This window comes from Juglans regia, chromosome 1 (genome assembly GCF_001411555.2).
Source record: "Juglans regia cultivar Chandler chromosome 1, Walnut 2.0, whole genome shotgun sequence".
In the NCBI taxonomy this organism is placed as follows: Eukaryota; Viridiplantae; Streptophyta; class Magnoliopsida; order Fagales; family Juglandaceae; genus Juglans; species Juglans regia.
Genome location: NC_049901.1, coordinates 7,705,090 through 7,723,216, shown reverse-complemented (window position 1 = coordinate 7,723,216; position 18,127 = coordinate 7,705,090). Strand labels below are relative to the sequence as shown.

At 36.3% G+C, this 18,127-nt stretch overlaps 3 protein-coding genes across 4 annotated transcripts; 2 read left to right on the top strand and 1 right to left on the bottom strand.

Annotated features, from left to right (window-relative positions):
• Nucleotides 1–270: 270 nt before the first annotated feature.
• LOC108988075 lies at nt 271–1,883 on the top strand. Its single transcript, XM_018961177.2, has 3 exons — nt 271–341; nt 638–1,435; nt 1,715–1,883. The coding sequence occupies exons 2-3, from the start codon at nt 672–674 to the stop codon at nt 1,881–1,883; spliced, it is 933 nt and encodes a 310-aa protein (XP_018816722.1). The 5' UTR covers nt 271–341; nt 638–671.
• Nucleotides 1,884–5,317: 3,434 nt separating this feature from the next.
• Nucleotides 5,318–9,287, top strand: LOC108988038 (LRR receptor-like serine/threonine-protein kinase RPK2). The gene has a single exon (XM_018961132.2). It carries the CDS (start codon nt 5,509–5,511, stop codon nt 8,953–8,955), a length of 3,447 nt encoding a protein of 1,148 aa, XP_018816677.1. The 5' UTR covers nt 5,318–5,508; the 3' UTR covers nt 8,956–9,287.
• Nucleotides 9,288–9,570: 283 nt separating this feature from the next.
• On the bottom strand, nt 9,571–13,474 carry LOC108988041 (ninja-family protein AFP3-like). 2 transcript variants are annotated; one of them, XM_018961135.2, is made up of 3 exons: nt 13,182–13,467; nt 12,339–13,098; nt 9,571–10,197 (listed from the first exon to the last, which is right to left on the bottom strand). In XM_018961135.2, the coding sequence occupies exons 2-3, from the start codon at nt 13,081–13,083 to the stop codon at nt 9,773–9,775; spliced, it is 1,170 nt and encodes a 389-aa protein (XP_018816680.1). In that variant the 5' UTR covers nt 13,084–13,098; nt 13,182–13,467; the 3' UTR covers nt 9,571–9,772. The 2 variants fall into 2 exon arrangements, with proteins under 2 accessions (XP_018816680.1, XP_035548230.1); XM_035692337.1 differs by having other exon boundaries at nt 12,339–13,474.
• Nucleotides 13,475–18,127: the final 4,653 nt, after the last annotated feature.

The window sequence follows — 18,127 nt, the reverse complement described above, 5'->3', positions numbered from 1 at the left end:
ACGCGCGGTCTTCACTTTTTCGTAGGAGGTAAGAAAACTGTCCAACCGAAATGGAGCCTTTCCCGCTTGAGTGCTTGCCCATTTGGTTGGACATAGCACCAACGGCTACCAAGGGTGGCTTAATCCGTTGCTAGATTGAAAGATAAAACCAAATCGAACGACCGAGATCCTCTCTTGGCCCTCCTTTGTTTGTCTCCAAGCTTACCAGAACACAAAACAAACCTCTTACCGTTTGTTCCCAGGCCAACAATATTGCACATAAAGAAATATTTCCAAAGGATCGATGTTTTTGTACATTTTGTTGGGGCCGGCCGGAAACCTTCTTTTGTGGTCAGGTTGAGGTTTGTGAAAGTGCTTCTGGGATTCATTTCTTTGAGCTTCATGTTTTTGTATGTGTTTGATTGAAAGATGAGATTTTTTTTTTTTTTGGTTGTTTCGATTAGGTTTTGTTACTTTATCCTGATTATTGTTCTGTTTATCAAGTGTTCAAGGCCTTTTGATCAAAACCCAATTGTCTTAAAAGCCAAAACGATGTGAAACTTCCCATTAATATATATATCTTTTGCATAAGTTTAACATTAATTTTGTATTCGCTTCTTTGTTGTCTGCATGATGAATACAAATCCAAAAATAGCAGTACAGGAACTTTGAAGAAGATGTTTAACTAAATAATGGATGTCATGGATCATGAACAAAAGAGAGGAGAAAGTACTAGCAAGAATCTGAGGGTGCATTTTGATGTCCCTCCGACAATTGATCCCTCTATTCATCACCAACGTTCAGGCTCTACTCCATCGTCTGGTTCTTCACTGGATCTTGATGCTATTGAGAATGTCCTCGACAGCCTCTCTTCTCAAGAATCTAAAAAGTCTACCCTTGAGATGCAAGAAGCAACATCATCTGCAGATCATTCTTCTCCTTCTCCTCCTGTTGGGAGCAACCAAAGTGGATATTCCCCACAATCTGCTCCAATTCAGGTGATGCCCGGGCGAGCCGCGGGCTATGATCCGAATCGAATTCCGTCGTCAATATTCAGTACTTCTAAACCAACGACAGCTATGGATTGGAGTACCGCTTCGAATGAATCATTGTTCAGTATTCACATTGGAAACAGCAGCTTCTCGAGAGAACATTTTATCATGTTAAATAGATCTGGAGAGTTGCCGAGGACGGATGAGTTAACCGGTCTTCCGACAACTCTTCCCAGTGTTTCTGAAACAGGAGAGGATCATAAAAGCGAGACTGCTAATGCGGAAAAGGACGCTGAAGTAATAGAAGGATCAGATCAATCCGGGAATGGAGCTTGGTGGGGCAGTTCTCCAAATAATAATAAGGAAAAAACGAGTCCTAAGGACGTCGGCGCCCGTAACTATAATTCTACCTCTTACCGTTCTGATGAGAGCAATCACAGCGCCCACTCCTTTAATTTCCCACTGTAAGCAATCTTTTCAATATAATTTTTGCTATATATATATACACACACACGTACACATGCATATGAAAATGATCAAATAATCTGTTATCAAATTAGCTAACTTTATTAAATGGAAAACAATATATATATATATATATATATATATATATCTTTGTCGTGTTTGTTGTTCGATCAAGTATATATATGCAAATTATATTGCACCCAGATCATGAGCTAGCTAGCGTTGTACTTGACATGCATTTAATTGATTGTTTCCGGCCGGCCATGCATGCATGCCAGTTTGGCAGGTGATCATAGTGGATTGAGTAGCCCTGCAACATTGGACATGGAAAAGCAGCACCTGCAGCAGCAATTACCACCCCAAAACCCACAAATCATGACTTCAAAGCGTGGTTGGAACAATATGTTTTGTTGCTTCAGTTTTCGCTCTCGATATTGGGCATGTTGAAACAATGAAACAGATCTAATTTTCCATTAATTATTCCGTAAGGATGGCTAAATGACTTTCCCAGAATTCCTGCCAAACTAGTCTGATCTCCATTAACCTGGCCTCTTATCCACACAGATCATGGACATGATCATTTCAATCATTATGCACGACATCCGGAAAAAAAAAAAAAAAAAAAAAATCATAAGTACTTCATTTAGTTAAGGATTCTTTTTAATTATGTTTGTGGGAGCAATTGGTTTTCACTTTTTTAGTGATGAAAATAAGTGATGGGGAAGAGGAGCTATCTATGATGATGATGATCATCAAAGATTTATGTATATACATCTATATATAAGATGGTTAATTTCATCTTTGCTTGGAATGTTTGTAATTAACCGATATTTATAATCATATCGTGTTGATCAGCTTTCAGCCGGCCTGTCTTTTGTCTCATGTTATTCTTAATTAGTACGTACGTGTACTGTCTTCTATACATGTTTAATCATGAAACATGATTAATTTCTAATCCATCTTTTCTGTTCTTGTAATTAATTTGCTTCGTCTCTTGGCTTGAAGGAACTATATATAATCTGCTTATATGCTGATTCTTTAGTTAGCTTATTTTTTGTAGTACTTAGGTCTCTAGAATGGCTAGCCATAATCTAAAGTCCCATTTGAATTGATAGATAAGATGAGACGATAAGAGATGAGATAAGACCCTTAATTATATTATTGTTCGGTACGTTTCATACACATATATATATATATGCATATATAATTCTATCATTTGGTACTAAGGGTTTTAGGAAATGGTATGCCTAGCTAGATAGCTCTTTCTGTATATATTATTTTTTTTACGATTCTTTTGATAACGTACACTAGAAACTTGACTTGATTAATTATCCAAACTTGGTTCTAAACTTGGGACAGAAAAGAATTTAGTCCAACCATATCATGAAACCTAAGTACTCGTGTATTTCTAAAATCGACAACCTTGAGATTGTCCCAAAGAGTTTCGGCCTTTTGGTATTGTGATGCTGCATGACTCTGCTACAAAGCGTCCCCATGTAAATGCCGGTAACATGTGGCCATTTACTTTACAGCGTTTTATGTCACCCTTGTTGAGAAGTCCGCATCTCACACGGTTTATAAAAATAAATTCATCCTTATTTTTATAAGACGTTACTCCACTTCTCTAATTAGATTTTTTATAAAAAGAAATGAGTCTCTATATGATATCAGAGCATATTAACTTATAATCAATGATGGACTTCTACGATCTATTCACGATGATAGTATAGAACATACCGGCCCACATTAGGAGGCGTGTTGAGAAAACCTACACAACTTAAGAATAAACTCATCTTCATCTTTATAAGAACCTACGTCACTCCTCCTATTAGGCAGAGAGAAATATGTGTCTCTATAACCCTATAAAAACTTTGCAACTATAATAGAAATAATCATATTATTATTAATAATCATATAACAATCGGCCCCTAAGATAATTTATGATATAATTACAATATAATGGAATTTATTGAGGATTGTGCTACCGTGCTGTTCATTTGTTACTGCTGAACAATACTGTCAATTTCTTTTATTATTTTTTTAAATTTAAAAAGATATAAAAATTCGTATTAACTTTTTTAATTATTAAAAAAAATGCAGTAACGGTACACTTGGGGGACCTAACATTTTCCATTTATTGATGGATGTATTTGGGTCGTTCAAAACTACATGATCACTAATTGCATTCTCTGTCACATAGTCCTTAAACTCATCGACGTTTCATTGCAACTCAGCAAGTAAAAGAGAATCGAACCCCATAAATAAGTGAGAAATTAATAAGTAAAAATCACATTATTATTATTATTTATTCTAAATTTTTATTTTCTTAATTGAGAAAATAAGTTTAGGAAAAAATATGTCGTTATTATTATTATTATTATTATTATTATTATTATTATTATTATTATTATTATTATTATTATTATTATTATTATTATTATTGTGGTAACATTTTCTAATGTCGTTGTCTTCAAATTAATTTAGGGCAGCAATAGTGAACCTAATCTTTTATGTTGAGACTCCCATCAATTCTATTCAAGGACAGTGGGGCCCAATTTTTAGGGGGGGGTCCTGGCTTATCTGGATCGCATGAACAAAGGGACAATAATATCAAAAAGTCTGTGGGGTCCTTCTTCACCTTCTGGAAGAGCATCCCACGTGGGATCCTTTACGTGTAGCCACGTGTTAAACTTTAAAGAATTTTTTTTTTTTTTAACATTCCCAATGAATTAGAATTAGATAAAAGTTAAAATTGTATTTAGATGTTAAATTGAGTTAAAATGAATTAAATTGAAATAATAAAATATTATCATTATTTTAAAATTTGAAAAAATTGAATTATTTATTATACTCTATGTTAAAATTTAAAAAAATTATAATGATGAGTTGAGATAGATTTATGAACCAAACAAAACCTCTAAAATTTTATTCATAAACTTCACACACTATGCACCATTTTTTTAATTTTTTTTTAATTTTTTTCACTTACTAAATATGTGATATATGAATAATAAATAGAAGAATTTAATTATTTAAAAAAAAATGATGCATGGTGTATAAGACTTATGAATAGTAAAATTCAATGACAATTAAAAAATATATAATTTCTTAATCTATAATTTAATTAGAATATGATTACTAATTAACATATAAGAGGTAAAAATATGATTAAATAATATTTTTTTAATTATTAATTATTTATTATTATATAATAAATAAATGCATAATTTAATGTGAAAATTTAATATAAATAGTTAAAATTAAATTTATTTTATATTATTTTATTATTATATAATAAAAAAACAGTTATTACAATGTGATGACTTATATAAATGAAATAATTAAAAAATAACGTTACATACAATCGTAAAATATATAAATATTATATAATTATTTTAAAAAAATAATAACATCTATTATTAAAAAATTAATTTTTATATAAATTTTATATCTATTTATATTTTAAAAAATAATTACACGATACTTATATTTTCTTAATTGCAACCATCATTTTTCATAACCAAAAATCAAATTTCTATCACATTCCTTCAACTTTGACTAATCCATAAAGATGCCCTTAGCCCATTAATCCAAGCCTTAACCACCAAAAAATTGACGAGGCTGATGCTTTCATTGACCGGCAGTGGAGCCCACTTCTTGAGGCCACCCGGGGTTGTGTCCACCGGACCCCACATCACCCACCCAAAAACCAAAAAAAAAAACACATAACCCCCAATTTTGAAAAAGAAAAAGAAAAAGAAAACTCCAAAACCCCCTTTTAAACCAATAAAACATTTGAGAAAGAAAATATTAAAATAAAACAAAAAGGAAAAAGAAATGAAAGAAAAACGCGTTTCCTCAAAAGAACAAAGTTGAACCTTCTCTCTCTTCACTCTGTCTCCTTCCAAGTCTCTCTCTCTCCCCTCCCCCCCTCTCCCTCCTAGGCCCCCGAGCTCCAAAGTTAGGGTTAGGGTTTTCCTGGAAAAAATACCGTAATCTTTCTCTGCAATTGAAAGGGAAGGCTTCAGGGTTCAACCCTTCGGGTTTTGGAGACCCTTTTAGGTGTTCAGAAATGGGCTCCTCTTCTGCTTCTTCTTCTTCTTCTTCCTCAGTGATCAAATGGCAGTCTTTTCACAAGCCCTTGTCCTCCGTACTCATACTGAAGCTCTTCTTTCTGCTATGGACCTTCTCACTTTGCCTAAGCGGTGTCGTTCTCGCCGATTCAGACAAATCGGTGCTCCTCCAGTTCAAGAACTCTGTCTCAGACCCCTCTGGCTTGCTCTCGAAATGGGTCTCCGACAGTTCTGAGCACTGCTCGTGGTTCGGCGTCTCTTGCGACTCGAATTCACGCGTAGTTTCGCTTAACATTTCCGGAAATGGCCGCCAAGGTAATTCGTGTTCCGATTTAGCTCAATTTCCGCTTTTTTATGGGTTTGGGATTAGAACGAACTGTTTGAACAGTAGAGGAAAGTTGGTCGGGAAATTGTTGCCTGCGATTGCTAAGCTCAGTGAGCTTAGGATTTTATCACTTCCCTTTAATGGTTTTGATGGTGAAATTCCTGGCGAAATTTGGGGTATGGAGAAGCTTGAGGTTCTTGATCTGGAGGAAAATTCGGTAACTGGGCCCATCCCGGTACAGTTCGCGGGGTTGAGGAATTTGCGGGTTCTTAATCTGGGGTTTAATAGGATTATGGGGGAGATACCCAGCTCGCTTTTGAATTGTGTAACCTTAGAGATCTTGAATTTAGCAGGGAACGATGTGAACGGGACAGTTCCTGGTTTCGTTGGTCGGTTGAGGGCAGTTTATTTGTCGTTTAATCGGCTTACTGGGGAAGTTCCTAGTGAGATTGGAGACAGTTGCGGGAAGCTTGAGCAACTGGACTTGTCGGGTAATTTCTTGGTCGGTGGGATTCCAAGGAGTTTAGGGAATTGCGGTCAGTTGCAGTCTCTTTTGCTTTATACAAACATGTTAGAAGAAGTTATTCCGGCTGAGTTGGGTCGACTTCGCAAGCTTCAAGTGTTAGATGTTTCTAGGAATAGTTTAAGCGGTCCAATACCCTCCGAGCTTGGCAATTGTTCCGAATTGTCTATCCTTGTGCTATCGAATCTGTTTGAACCCCTTCCAGAAGTTAATAATGCAAAAGGGGGTTCTTTTTCAGATCAATCTGGTTTGATGAATGATGATTTTAATTATTTTCAAGGGGGGATTCCCAGGGAAATCACAATGCTTCCTAAGCTGAGAATATTGTGGGCACCAAGGGCAACTCTTGAGGGCACGTTCCCAAGCAGTTGGGGTGCTTGTGAGAACTTGGAGATGATCAACTTGGCTCACAATTTTTTCATTGGGGGAGTTCCCGACGGGTTTAGTCACTGCAAAAAGCTTCATTTTCTCAACATAAGCTCAAACAGGCTTACTGGGGGGCTGGTTGAGGGGCTTCCAGTTCCTTGTATGACCGTGTTTGATGTCAGTGGGAATTCCTTGTCAGGCACAATTCCTAAATTTCTTGGCAGCAGTTGCCCTCCTGTCCCTTCCTTCAATGGAAGTCCTTCTGAACCTGAAGGTGGCCAGTCCTCACTTTATCTATCATTTTTCTCTTCTAAAGCCCAAGTTGAAATTCCTTCTCAATCACTTGGAGTAGACAGTGCTCTTGCCGTTTTCCACAATTTCAGGCACAATAACTTTACTGGCGCCGTCCAGTTGTCAATTTCACCTGAAAGATTAGGAAAGGAGACTGCTTACACATTTTTTGCTGGAGAAAACAGGCTCACTGGACCATTTCTTGGCAACTTGTTTGAGATGTGTGGAGGGTTGAGTACACTGATTGTAAATGTTAGCAACAACAAGATATCTGGTCCGATTCCAGCTGAATTCGGTACAATGTGCAAATCTCTTAAACTTTTTGATGCATCTGTGAATCAGATTGCTGGACCTGTTGCCCCCAGTTTTGGGGAGTCGGTGTCTCTAGTTGCCCTTAATTTGAGTTGGAACCGACTTCAAGGTCAAATTCCAACCAGTCTTAGTCAGATAAGGGACCTGAAGTATCTCTATTTGGCTGGCAATAACATGACCGGTTTCATTCCTTCCAGCTTAGGGCAGTTGCAACATTTGGAAGAGCTGGACCTTTCTTCAAACTCTCTCACTGGGGAAATACCAAAAGATCTTGTAAACTTGAAGCACCTGACTGTTCTTCTGCTTAACAACAATAATCTGTCTGGACAGATTCCTGCTGGTTTGGCCAATGTAACCACACTCTCAGCTTTCAATGTTTCATTCAATCATTTGTCTGGGCCACTGCCAGTGAATAATAGCCTAATGAAATGCAGTAGTGTTATTGGTAATCCAGATCTATGGCCTTGCCGTATGTTTTCTCTGACGGTCCCATCTTCGGATCTGCAAGGAAGCGACAGCTATCCAGGATCTTATACGGTTGCTTCACCACCCGGAGTTCCATCCCAAGGAACTCGGAATAGTGGTTTAAATTCAATTGAAATAGCATCCATAACATCTGCATCAGCTATTGTTTCAGTTCTTCTTGCTCTGATTTTACTATTCTTCTATACCCGAAAGTGGAACCCAAGGTCCAAAGTTATTGGATCTATCAGAAAGGAAGTAACTGTATTTACAGACATTGGGGTTCAGTTAACCTTTGAAAATGTTGTGCGTGCCACAGGAAATTTCAATGCAAGCAACTGCATTGGGAATGGAGGTTTTGGGGCAACCTATAAGGCAGAGATCTCTCCTGGAGTACTGGTGGCGATAAAACGGCTTGCAGTTGGACGGTTCCAAGGGGTTCAACAGTTCCATGCAGAAATTAAAACTCTCGGAAGGCTCCGCCATCAAAATCTAGTTACTTTGATTGGATTCCATGCCAGTGAAACAGAGATGTTCCTTATTTATAATTATTTACCGGGTGGTAATCTGGAAAAGTTTATCCAGGAAAGGTCCACAAGAGCAGTGGATTGGAAGATACTTCACAAGATTGCATTGGATATAGCCCGTGCACTTGCATACTTACATGACCAGTGTGTACCACGTGTCCTTCATCGCGATGTCAAGCCTAGCAATATTTTGTTGGATGATGATTTCAATGCTTACCTGTCAGACTTTGGGTTGGCTCGACTTTTAGGCACTTCAGAAACCCATGCCACGACTGGTGTGGCTGGAACTTTTGGATATGTTGCACCAGAATATGCAATGACTTGCCGTGTTTCTGACAAGGCTGATGTGTACAGTTATGGTGTGGTGCTTCTCGAGCTACTTTCAGATAAGAAAGCTCTGGATCCTTCATTCTCTTCATATGGGAATGGATTCAACATTGTTGCTTGGGGGTGTATGCTCCTGCGACAGGGCCGTGCAAAGGAGTTCTTTACTGCAGGGCTATGGGATGCAGGTCCCCATGATGATTTAGTAGAAGTTTTACACTTGGCAGTCGTGTGCACGGTCGACTCTCTCTCTACCAGGCCGACAATGAAGCAAGTTGTACGACGGTTGAAGCAACTTCAACCCCCATCATGCTAGGTGACTTGGCAAGACTTTTCATTAAATTAACATAGCAAATTTTAGAAGGTAAGTGCCATCGTAATTTGTGCTTGTGCACTCAGTCCTCTGTGGACTGCCCTTAGCTTGAGTTCTAAATTGTAGTCAAATCTACTTGTAAATTGTAATATAGTTTTGCCCCCATTTTATTTTCTAGTTATTTCCCTGATTAGGGGGCTGGCCGATGATGATTCTGCAGAAGAATGCAGATATTTTATTTTCCACTTTACATACTTGTACTTCAGTTTAATTTGTTGTTTAATAAAACGATAGAATAGAGAGATTTCCTTGGGAAGTTTTTTCCCATCCTTGAATGGTCCGTGAAGCTTCTGCTTGCAAATCAGATACGTGCAAGTAATGAAAGAAAATGATATCCTGATTCAAGGGGATGAGGGCACCACCCTGAGTTCGGGAAGGGATTCCAAGTTCCAATCATTAACAATATCTCAAAAACTCCGCTTCTGAAGCCATGCAACTTTCTGGCACCACCCTGCGTCCACTGCATTGCACATGTCATACGTACACAGATAAGCAAGCAAGGGTCGATCGGGGCAAATGATTGTTGGACCTTCATACTCATATCAAACATGGAAGATATAAAGAAAAAACGAGATCATTACTATCAAAACAAAATATTAAAATCAGACCTGACCATTTTTTACGTTTTGAATGGTCTCTGCTTCTGGTACCGAATACAATACATGTGCCGAGTCTCTTAAAGACGAGAAAATTAAACATTAAAACCATGAAGGAGAGAATTTAATTTTGAATTTCTCCCGCCGTGTCATGGACCAATCCATCAAAACAAGGAAGTAGGGTTAACTACTATATGCTTTAGGGGTTGTGCCACGTCACCACCACCAGCATGCTTGACAAACTCGGCTGGAGAAAGAAAGCTGCCATGACAAACACACACTATCCTCACTTCCTCACCTTTCCTATATCTGTATAGAAAACCTTCTATCCTTTTTCCATTTGGGCCGTCACCTTTGGTGGACACACTGGGCATACCTTCCAATACATTCCTCACAATCTCCTTAGCTCCCTTGTCTGCGTCGTTAGCTTTATTAGATTCATTTTCTGTCACAACTGCAGAAAATTGGGTTGATTTTTCGGTGATTGTCCTTCCAGTGTAGACAGGCAGTTTCTGCCCACTTTCCGGTGAAGACTGCAAACTGTTGGGACTTCTCGCTTCCATGCTTTTATTCATTCCAGCTGCATAACCTGAAACAAGTAAAGCATGAGTGGGGAAGATGAAAGAATTAAAGCATAGCTCAAGAATGCTTGGAAACCATTGTGATCTTTCTGCATAACAGGGTTACCGAGTTTATCCTAAAATTGCATGATAATTCTGGCAAGAAATTTCAAATAAAGGGAAAGACGAATGCCTCGAGAAACACTCATTAACTATGCATTGAAATGCAAGACATCAGCATGAATAAATTCAAGTGTCCGTAACATGTAAAGAAATCATTTTGGTCTCATCATTGCCAACAAACACCACTACAAGTCTGAAATATTCAAAACTAAATGCCTCATCTGCTGCTTTAGCTTTTAGGATGTCATCAGGGTGATCAGACTCAAATGGCTCTGCCTGCATGCCATCACAGTTCTAAGATTTTGGGGTGAAAGATCAAAAGATTATGAAGTGGGTTAACAAGGTTTTTGGTGGCTTGGCAATTAACAAGACATGATTGTTGATTGAAATTCTGCCGAACAAACCTCAAACAATTGTTTCTCACTGTCTCGTTTATTTTCGTAGATGAGATGAGATTAAAGTTAAAAATTGAATAAAATATATTTTTAATATTATTTTTGTTTCAGAATTTGAAAAATTTGAATTGTTTATTTTATTTTGTGGGAATTTGAAAAAGTTGTAATGATTAGATAAGAGGAGTTGTGAAAACAAACGAGGCTAGTCTTCATGTGTTGCAATGAAAAATCTAATAACTATAAGAAACTGAATTATAACCTGGATGAGAAACTGCACCACTCACAAACTGGCTTTTTGGACTAAATGGTTCCTACACCTTAAACAATTGGTTCGAGGCTGAGGTCACAAGTTCAATCTCATATAGGTCGGGGTCGGTTGGGGGTGGGGGGGGGTTTGACATGCCTATCAATTCAAAGTTGATGGATAAGTCAATCCAAGCAGTATATCAAATACCGTAAGCTAATATGATAATTTTCTCCATCTCTCTTTTAGCAAGGGATTATCTATGGCTTGAAGTGACGAGTGTCCAAGTTCTACAATTCATCATAGACTTCTCGCAATATTTAGCATCGCATTAAAGCACAATGGCGAGATTTCTCTTCCAATGTACTTGAAATGGATCTAGCTTTTCATGATCTCTCTTCCAAGATTCTTGAAAGTAGAAAATATCCAAACTATACAGTAAACAGAACATCCTTAATTTTTTTTACAGTGAAAATTAATACACATGATGCAGGACTGTCTTGGCTATTAAGGAACCATTGTGACCAGTACCATCACGTGCCAAAGATAGTCTAGAATACCTTTGATGCATCTAAGATTAGCTTGCACAATTAAAATCCATGTGATGGTAGAATTGGCACAAAGACAAACACACCAACTAAAGAATCAAGTATCTCATTAAAAAGGCAAGAAAAAAACTCACAGCCCCTAAGGAAATCACCCTAACAAGACAGCATTTAATCCTTCTCAACTCAAAAGGGAACCTATTTTGTCATAATACTTTATACATTGCATTTTGCATCAATATTATAATTTTATGAAGGCATGTCCATGAAACGTCCCATAAATAGATAGAGGCAATTGCAAATAAGAAAAGGTAACGTGAAAGGAATAATGAGTGAATGACAGCACATTTGGAAAGGCTATAATTGACAAAGAAGTACTCCAATGAGTCACGCTAGGAGAAGGGAAAACAAACAGAACTTCTCAACAAATAATAAGACTCCATTATCTCAACAGGGTTAAGGTACAGAAAAGTTCCATGTAGCATTTTCGGAACTCATTTCATTCTGCCTCATATACGCATTTGGATCTCAGCTACCTCTTGGTTAACATGTGTCAAAGCCAGTCAATTACAAATTTTCATGACACAGCAATTAAATTCAATAAAAACATAGAAACCCATTGCACAAAATCCCTGTTAATCGCTTCCAATATAAAGAAATAGACGAAAAAAATGCAGAAAGTAAATAGAATCAACAGATGCAAGCATTAACATGCCACTTCCCTCCAAATTCCAAACAAGAAAACTAACAGCATCTTATCCATTGGCATTTGGCACGCAACTAAGCATAAGATGTTCCATAATCCAAGGGAAAAAGGTAATAAAAGGATTACAGTGATGAACAGAGAAAGGTAATGCAATTACCTAGAGCCGGTCGGCTTTCAGATTCTGAAATCCCTGAAGACCCACTCCCTTGGGAACCGATTGAGCCCTGTGTTAATGATGGTGGTTGCGGCTCCTCCTCCGAACCACCAGAATCCAACCCATCGCCCTTTCCAACATTCAATACAACCCCACAACCTCCTCTACCAACAGAAACTCCCAGAGGGAGCGCCACCGAGCACGAAAACTCGTTGAATGCCTTCATATACTGTTCTTTCTGATAATTCCCATCACTACTCTCCATCCTCTTATCCTCCTCGCCGCTCTCCTCCACACCAAAATCCCGGCTCCGATCCTTCGTCGCCTTCGAAGTTCTCTGCTTCTCTGACCGCTTCCGTTTCGCCTCCATTCTTCTCAGTGTCTGCAACTCTTTCCTCTTCCTCCATTCTTCCTGTGTCTCCGTAGGCAAAGAACACGTCCTGATGAGCGGGGCGCAAGCCATAGGCACAACACACGCCGCGTCTTTATCTCTCCCCGGGTTCAAAAAGTCCGGTATCGACGACGACCTCGTTAGCTGGTTAGCTCTTGAAGGGTCTACCCCGAACCTACCATTTAGTGAGAGCCCGAGGCTTAGCTCAATTTCCTCTGCATCTTCGCTTGGCTCTTCCAATTTTCGCGAAGAATGGATGCCAGATGTAAATCTCTGCAACAGATCTCTCGGAAAATTGCACCTTTGCATGGGAGTTTGCTTGGGTCCTCTGCTTCCAATATCCTCAGCTTGTGCCATAGAAATATGGCAACGCTATACGCAAATAACAAATTGATCAAACTTCGAAGACCCAAATGGGTAAACTTGATGTCAAAGTAGACTGCTAGAAAGATTACCCCGGAAAATGAAAATACAGAGAGAGCTGTATGTAAAAACAAAATTAAAAAACCGAAGATAACAGAGCAGAGAATAGCATATCAGCTCCATGTTTTCCATAAAACCAGTTCCAACATTGTTTCCTTGTGTCTCAAAAAAAACTCCACATTCTCACGTACTTTCCAGGCAAAAACTTCCCCAGAAAGCAGACCCAGCCATGAGAACCAACAAACATCACGGAGAGAGAAAAACAGGAAGAGAGAGAGTAATAGAAGCAGAGGAGGAAGGGGGAAAAAGAAATGAAAAAGGTCAGAAAATAAAACTATATCAGCTCCATTGGAACTAAAATTACGGGAACACCCTACCAAATCAAAAGACGAAAGTCGCAGATATGCACCACGTGGAGGACATGAAGAGCCCTAGAGGCCCACGTGGGCTTGAGAACCGGATCTGGAGGAGACACCAAACAAGAGTCATCCCTTCGTTGGCTTCACACAGAACAGAAGGCAGAGACACTGGATTAATTAGTTTTCAATAGCACACGTGTCTTTCAACCAATCAACAAGTCAAATAACTGCCACGTGTTATAGATAATTCCGGCCTCGTAAAGCCGCAACTCTGTTCCCTAGTTTCTCTCTCTCTCATCTAACTTCGCTCCAACTACTACCATCTGCGATTAAACCAGAACATGACACGTATGCTAAAACCTCGGGCATCGGATCAGAGTCTTTTCGTTTCCTTCTCTTTAATCGATGTCTCTCGCTGTCCCGAGAAGAAAGGTTGCGCGACGTCGACGTCGGAGCCACTCGCTCCATATACATGACACGTTTCCGAAAGGATATGGTCGTATTTTGGAACAAAGCCAACTTGAGAGTTGTGGAAACCTTGTAGCAACGAGAAATCTTGAGTTGATAATTAAAAATAAATAAAATTTATAAAATTTTTAAGATAATATTAATTACAGTCATAAAATACGTAAATATTATATAATTATTTAAAAAAAATTATAATTTATTATTAAAAAATTAATTTTTTTTATATGAATCTCATAATTATTTATTTTTTTTAAAACGATTGTACGGTACTTACACACTTACAATTACAAAAATAATTTATCTTATTATTGATTACATATAACTTTTTACCTAAAGTAATTATATCAGTTTATAAAATTAATTTTTTAATATTTTTCTATGAATCAAATGTCTTTTTTAAGTAGTGTAATGAATTTTAAGTGACTTTATATATCAAATAATTTAATAATAATTACTCTTTATCTTTTAAGTTCAAATAAGAATTTTAATTTTTTTAAATATGTCAAATAAAATATATAATTAGATAATAATAAAAAGATGCGAATTATCATGAGGATTAGAGTGAAATGCTTAAAAAACTAATAAGTTGAAAGTGGCTTGTTGACAGCATGAAACAACGCGCTTGGATAGTGAGTTTATCTTGAATATTTTATGAATAGGAATGAAAAAATATTAATAAAATATTAAATAATAATAAATAATAAATAATAAAATACTCTAAAAATACTCTGTTACCCAAACTAACCTTTTCGAATATTCATACGTGACGTTTTTTTTATAAGCTCGTGACAGTCATGAATCTTACCCATGTTTTAATACTTTTTGGAAACTTGAATGGCTTTAAATTAGTCAAATCAGGTTATAACAAGAAGCAAGTTTCTATTTATTTAATGTCAGCTGTCAATATATTATGTAGAATTCACGTTATACAGATGTATTGAAAAAAATTCTTTTCACAAACCGATAATCATTCTGCATATTTTATTTAACTGCGGTGTAAGAGATTTCTACATAATATATTTTATAAAATAAAAATATTTTAATAAAATGATATTATTTTACAAATTAATTTATAAAAATAACCTGCCAAATATTTGAAACTTCCTATTGGGTACTCCCACGTCAAAGTCATAAAGGTACGTACTATCTACATTATTCAGCTTCAAGTTGTCTGCCTTTGATGGGCCCAATGGGATTCTTGCAATCTATGTACATATATATATATATATAAATATAAAAATATATTTAATTTTTATATCGCTGTACACCATCCAACAAAAAAATCAAACAGAATATATTGTTGTGACGTTGTCTTCAATAGCTAACCTCGTCTTCACGTCCCCAACACAACAACATCGTATCCAAACGATCCATGCCAACACACGAGTCATGCCTTCAGTTTTACTTACATCGGACGGCTAGAAACATCCCAAACATTTCCATATACGTATGAATGTTATACGGTAGAAAAAAGGGAAAGAATCTCCGGGGAACACGCAAAAAAGGCCAAAAAATCAAGAGGGAGATCGGGGCGTGGAGCCCAAGCGTACCAAGTTGCACTATTATCTAATCTTTCTTTTCGTCAGTGATCCGGGTTGTCGCCACGTGTTGATGAGGCGGATGGGTCGAACACGTGTTCATTTCCAGTTGCAGGTTCACAGCTCAGCAGGCTATCAAGTTGGCCGAGAGCGACGTGTCGAGGGACTTTTCTTTATTTGGAGAGGCAAAGAGATGATGAAAAAATAAAAGGGAGATAATGACGTCCTGCGGCGTGTCGTTCGCACGCGTCCTTTCTGCAAAGCTGGTCATCCTACGTTGATTAGAATGATTGAACGAGGGGAGTGTCAGACTGTAACAACTTGGTTGCTGTTTGGGCGACATCTGTCCAATGTTGAACTTGGCTACCACACAAGTTGCTAAAGTCGTTTGGATGATAAACATCTCTCAACTCATCTCAATTCATCATTACAATTTTTTCAAATCTCAACATAAAATATAATAAATAATTTAATTTTTTTAAATTTTAAAATAATAATAATATTAAAAAATAATATTCTAATAATATTTTATCATCTCAACTTAACTTAACTCAACTCACTTCAACATCCAAACGTATCCTTAGTGTCTGAAACGAATATAATCCAAGAAAATATCTAAAGCATTGTGCATGGACCGTGGAGAAGTTTTGAGCATGAGCACGTGAATGGGCCAACCATGTCACAACAAAAGATCATTTTTTTTTTTAAATGTAATGTTATTTTTCGTATTTAATTTTAATATTTAATTTTTATTTTTATGATATATTTTAAATGATTATTTATTTAAATAATAAATATATGATTTTTTTTGTAATATTAACAGCAACAAAATTATTCTCATCAGTCACTATTTATCATTTTACATTTTATAAAAATTTATAAATATAGAATATGAGAATAAACAGTAATTTATATATAGAATTCCTCTCGAGAGCAACACATGCATTATTGTCATTCCCTAATTAATTAATTAATTAAAAAAAACAAAGAAAATATATGGAATAGCAAAGCGTTTATAAAACAAGACAAAAAGCGATGTGGACCAACAGAAAGGAAAACAAAAGGCTAAAGCGTCTTGAAAAGAAAATTAATTATTCGACAGTTTGGTAAAGCATGTTACCGTCATCCTAAGCAAAAGCTATCAAACACAACCAGAAGTGCCTTTTCAAATTGAAACTGATAGCCTCCACACATATAAAATAAACAAATAAATAAATAAATACCCACTTGACCCACCAGTGATAAAGTTGATATAGATAAAAGACAAAGTTGTGGAAAAAAAATAAATAATAATAATTTATTGACATCCACTTGCCAAAATAAAAAGTATTATTGGAATCCAGGCACTAAGGGCACTCTCATATTATTATTGTCAAAAATATTGATAACGTAACATTTAGGTGTTTGGATTCGAATACGACTTGAGATGAGTTGAGATGAATTGTGAATAGTAATGAAATAAATTGTGAATAGTAGTGAGATTTGTGAGTTAAAGTTGATGAATAGTAACGAATAGTAATGAGATGAGTTGAGATGAGTTGAGATGAGCTGAGATAACTTGCGAATCCAAACATAGTTATATGGTTACGTTTAGGTAGTGAGATAATCTCAGATATTCTATATCTAATAATAAAAAAATAATGATAGAATACTAAATAGTAAGAAAAAATATATGAAAAATAATAAATAGTAGTAAAAATATAGTATTCTAATAATACTCTACTATCCAAACTAACTCTTAGATTCACAAGCAATTTGATAGACCAAAAATTAGGCATCAATGAAAGAGTTTGTAATAAGATGGATAGAGTTTGTCTCCCTTCGAGAACATATAACATAGAGTATACTCCACCAAACTCTCACAACATCAATCTCTCGCAATATATTCGTCAATCTAGATACATCACGAGAGCATCTCTAAATAATTTGGATCAGATTTCTTATCAAAATGACGTATAAAATTTTGGAGTAACGTTATTTAAAATTTGTTATACTGCACATCATTCATATTGCATAATTTAATTTGTAAAATTTAAAATTTAAAATTTATCTTTCAAATTAAATTATGCCACGAAGTTGTTATGTGGTGTAAAGACTTTCAAATAAAATTAATAATACTAAGGCGACGAGACTCATGCTCATTAATTCTATAAATATTTTACTAACATATCTTTTATGGAGACAATAATCATTTTGACTTCTTATTTTGGTGTTTGATGTTTTTAATTTAATTAAAGAGTAAGTAGCTTAGAAATATTTACATTAGCAATGCTTTATAGGAAGCATTACTCATACATGCATGAGAAATGATTTTGCAGTTACGCGTACTCTTTTTTTTTAATAATAAATCTTATTTTTTTAAAAAGAAATACGTGGCTATTGTATAATTCATCATCGCATCTAATATTACTCTTAGTCTCTCAAGTCTCAACTATGTCTAAATCAATTATGTTGCTCGGCCGAGTAAAAGTGGACAGTGTTTGCAAAGCCGAACGAAATTCGCACGTTCCTGGGGGCATCATAGTTCCTGGGGAAAGGACTAAACTTAAGATGAATCGAACTGAAATGGGTTTTCGATTCTGTAATTTGGGTATTGTGTTTGTAGATGGATCA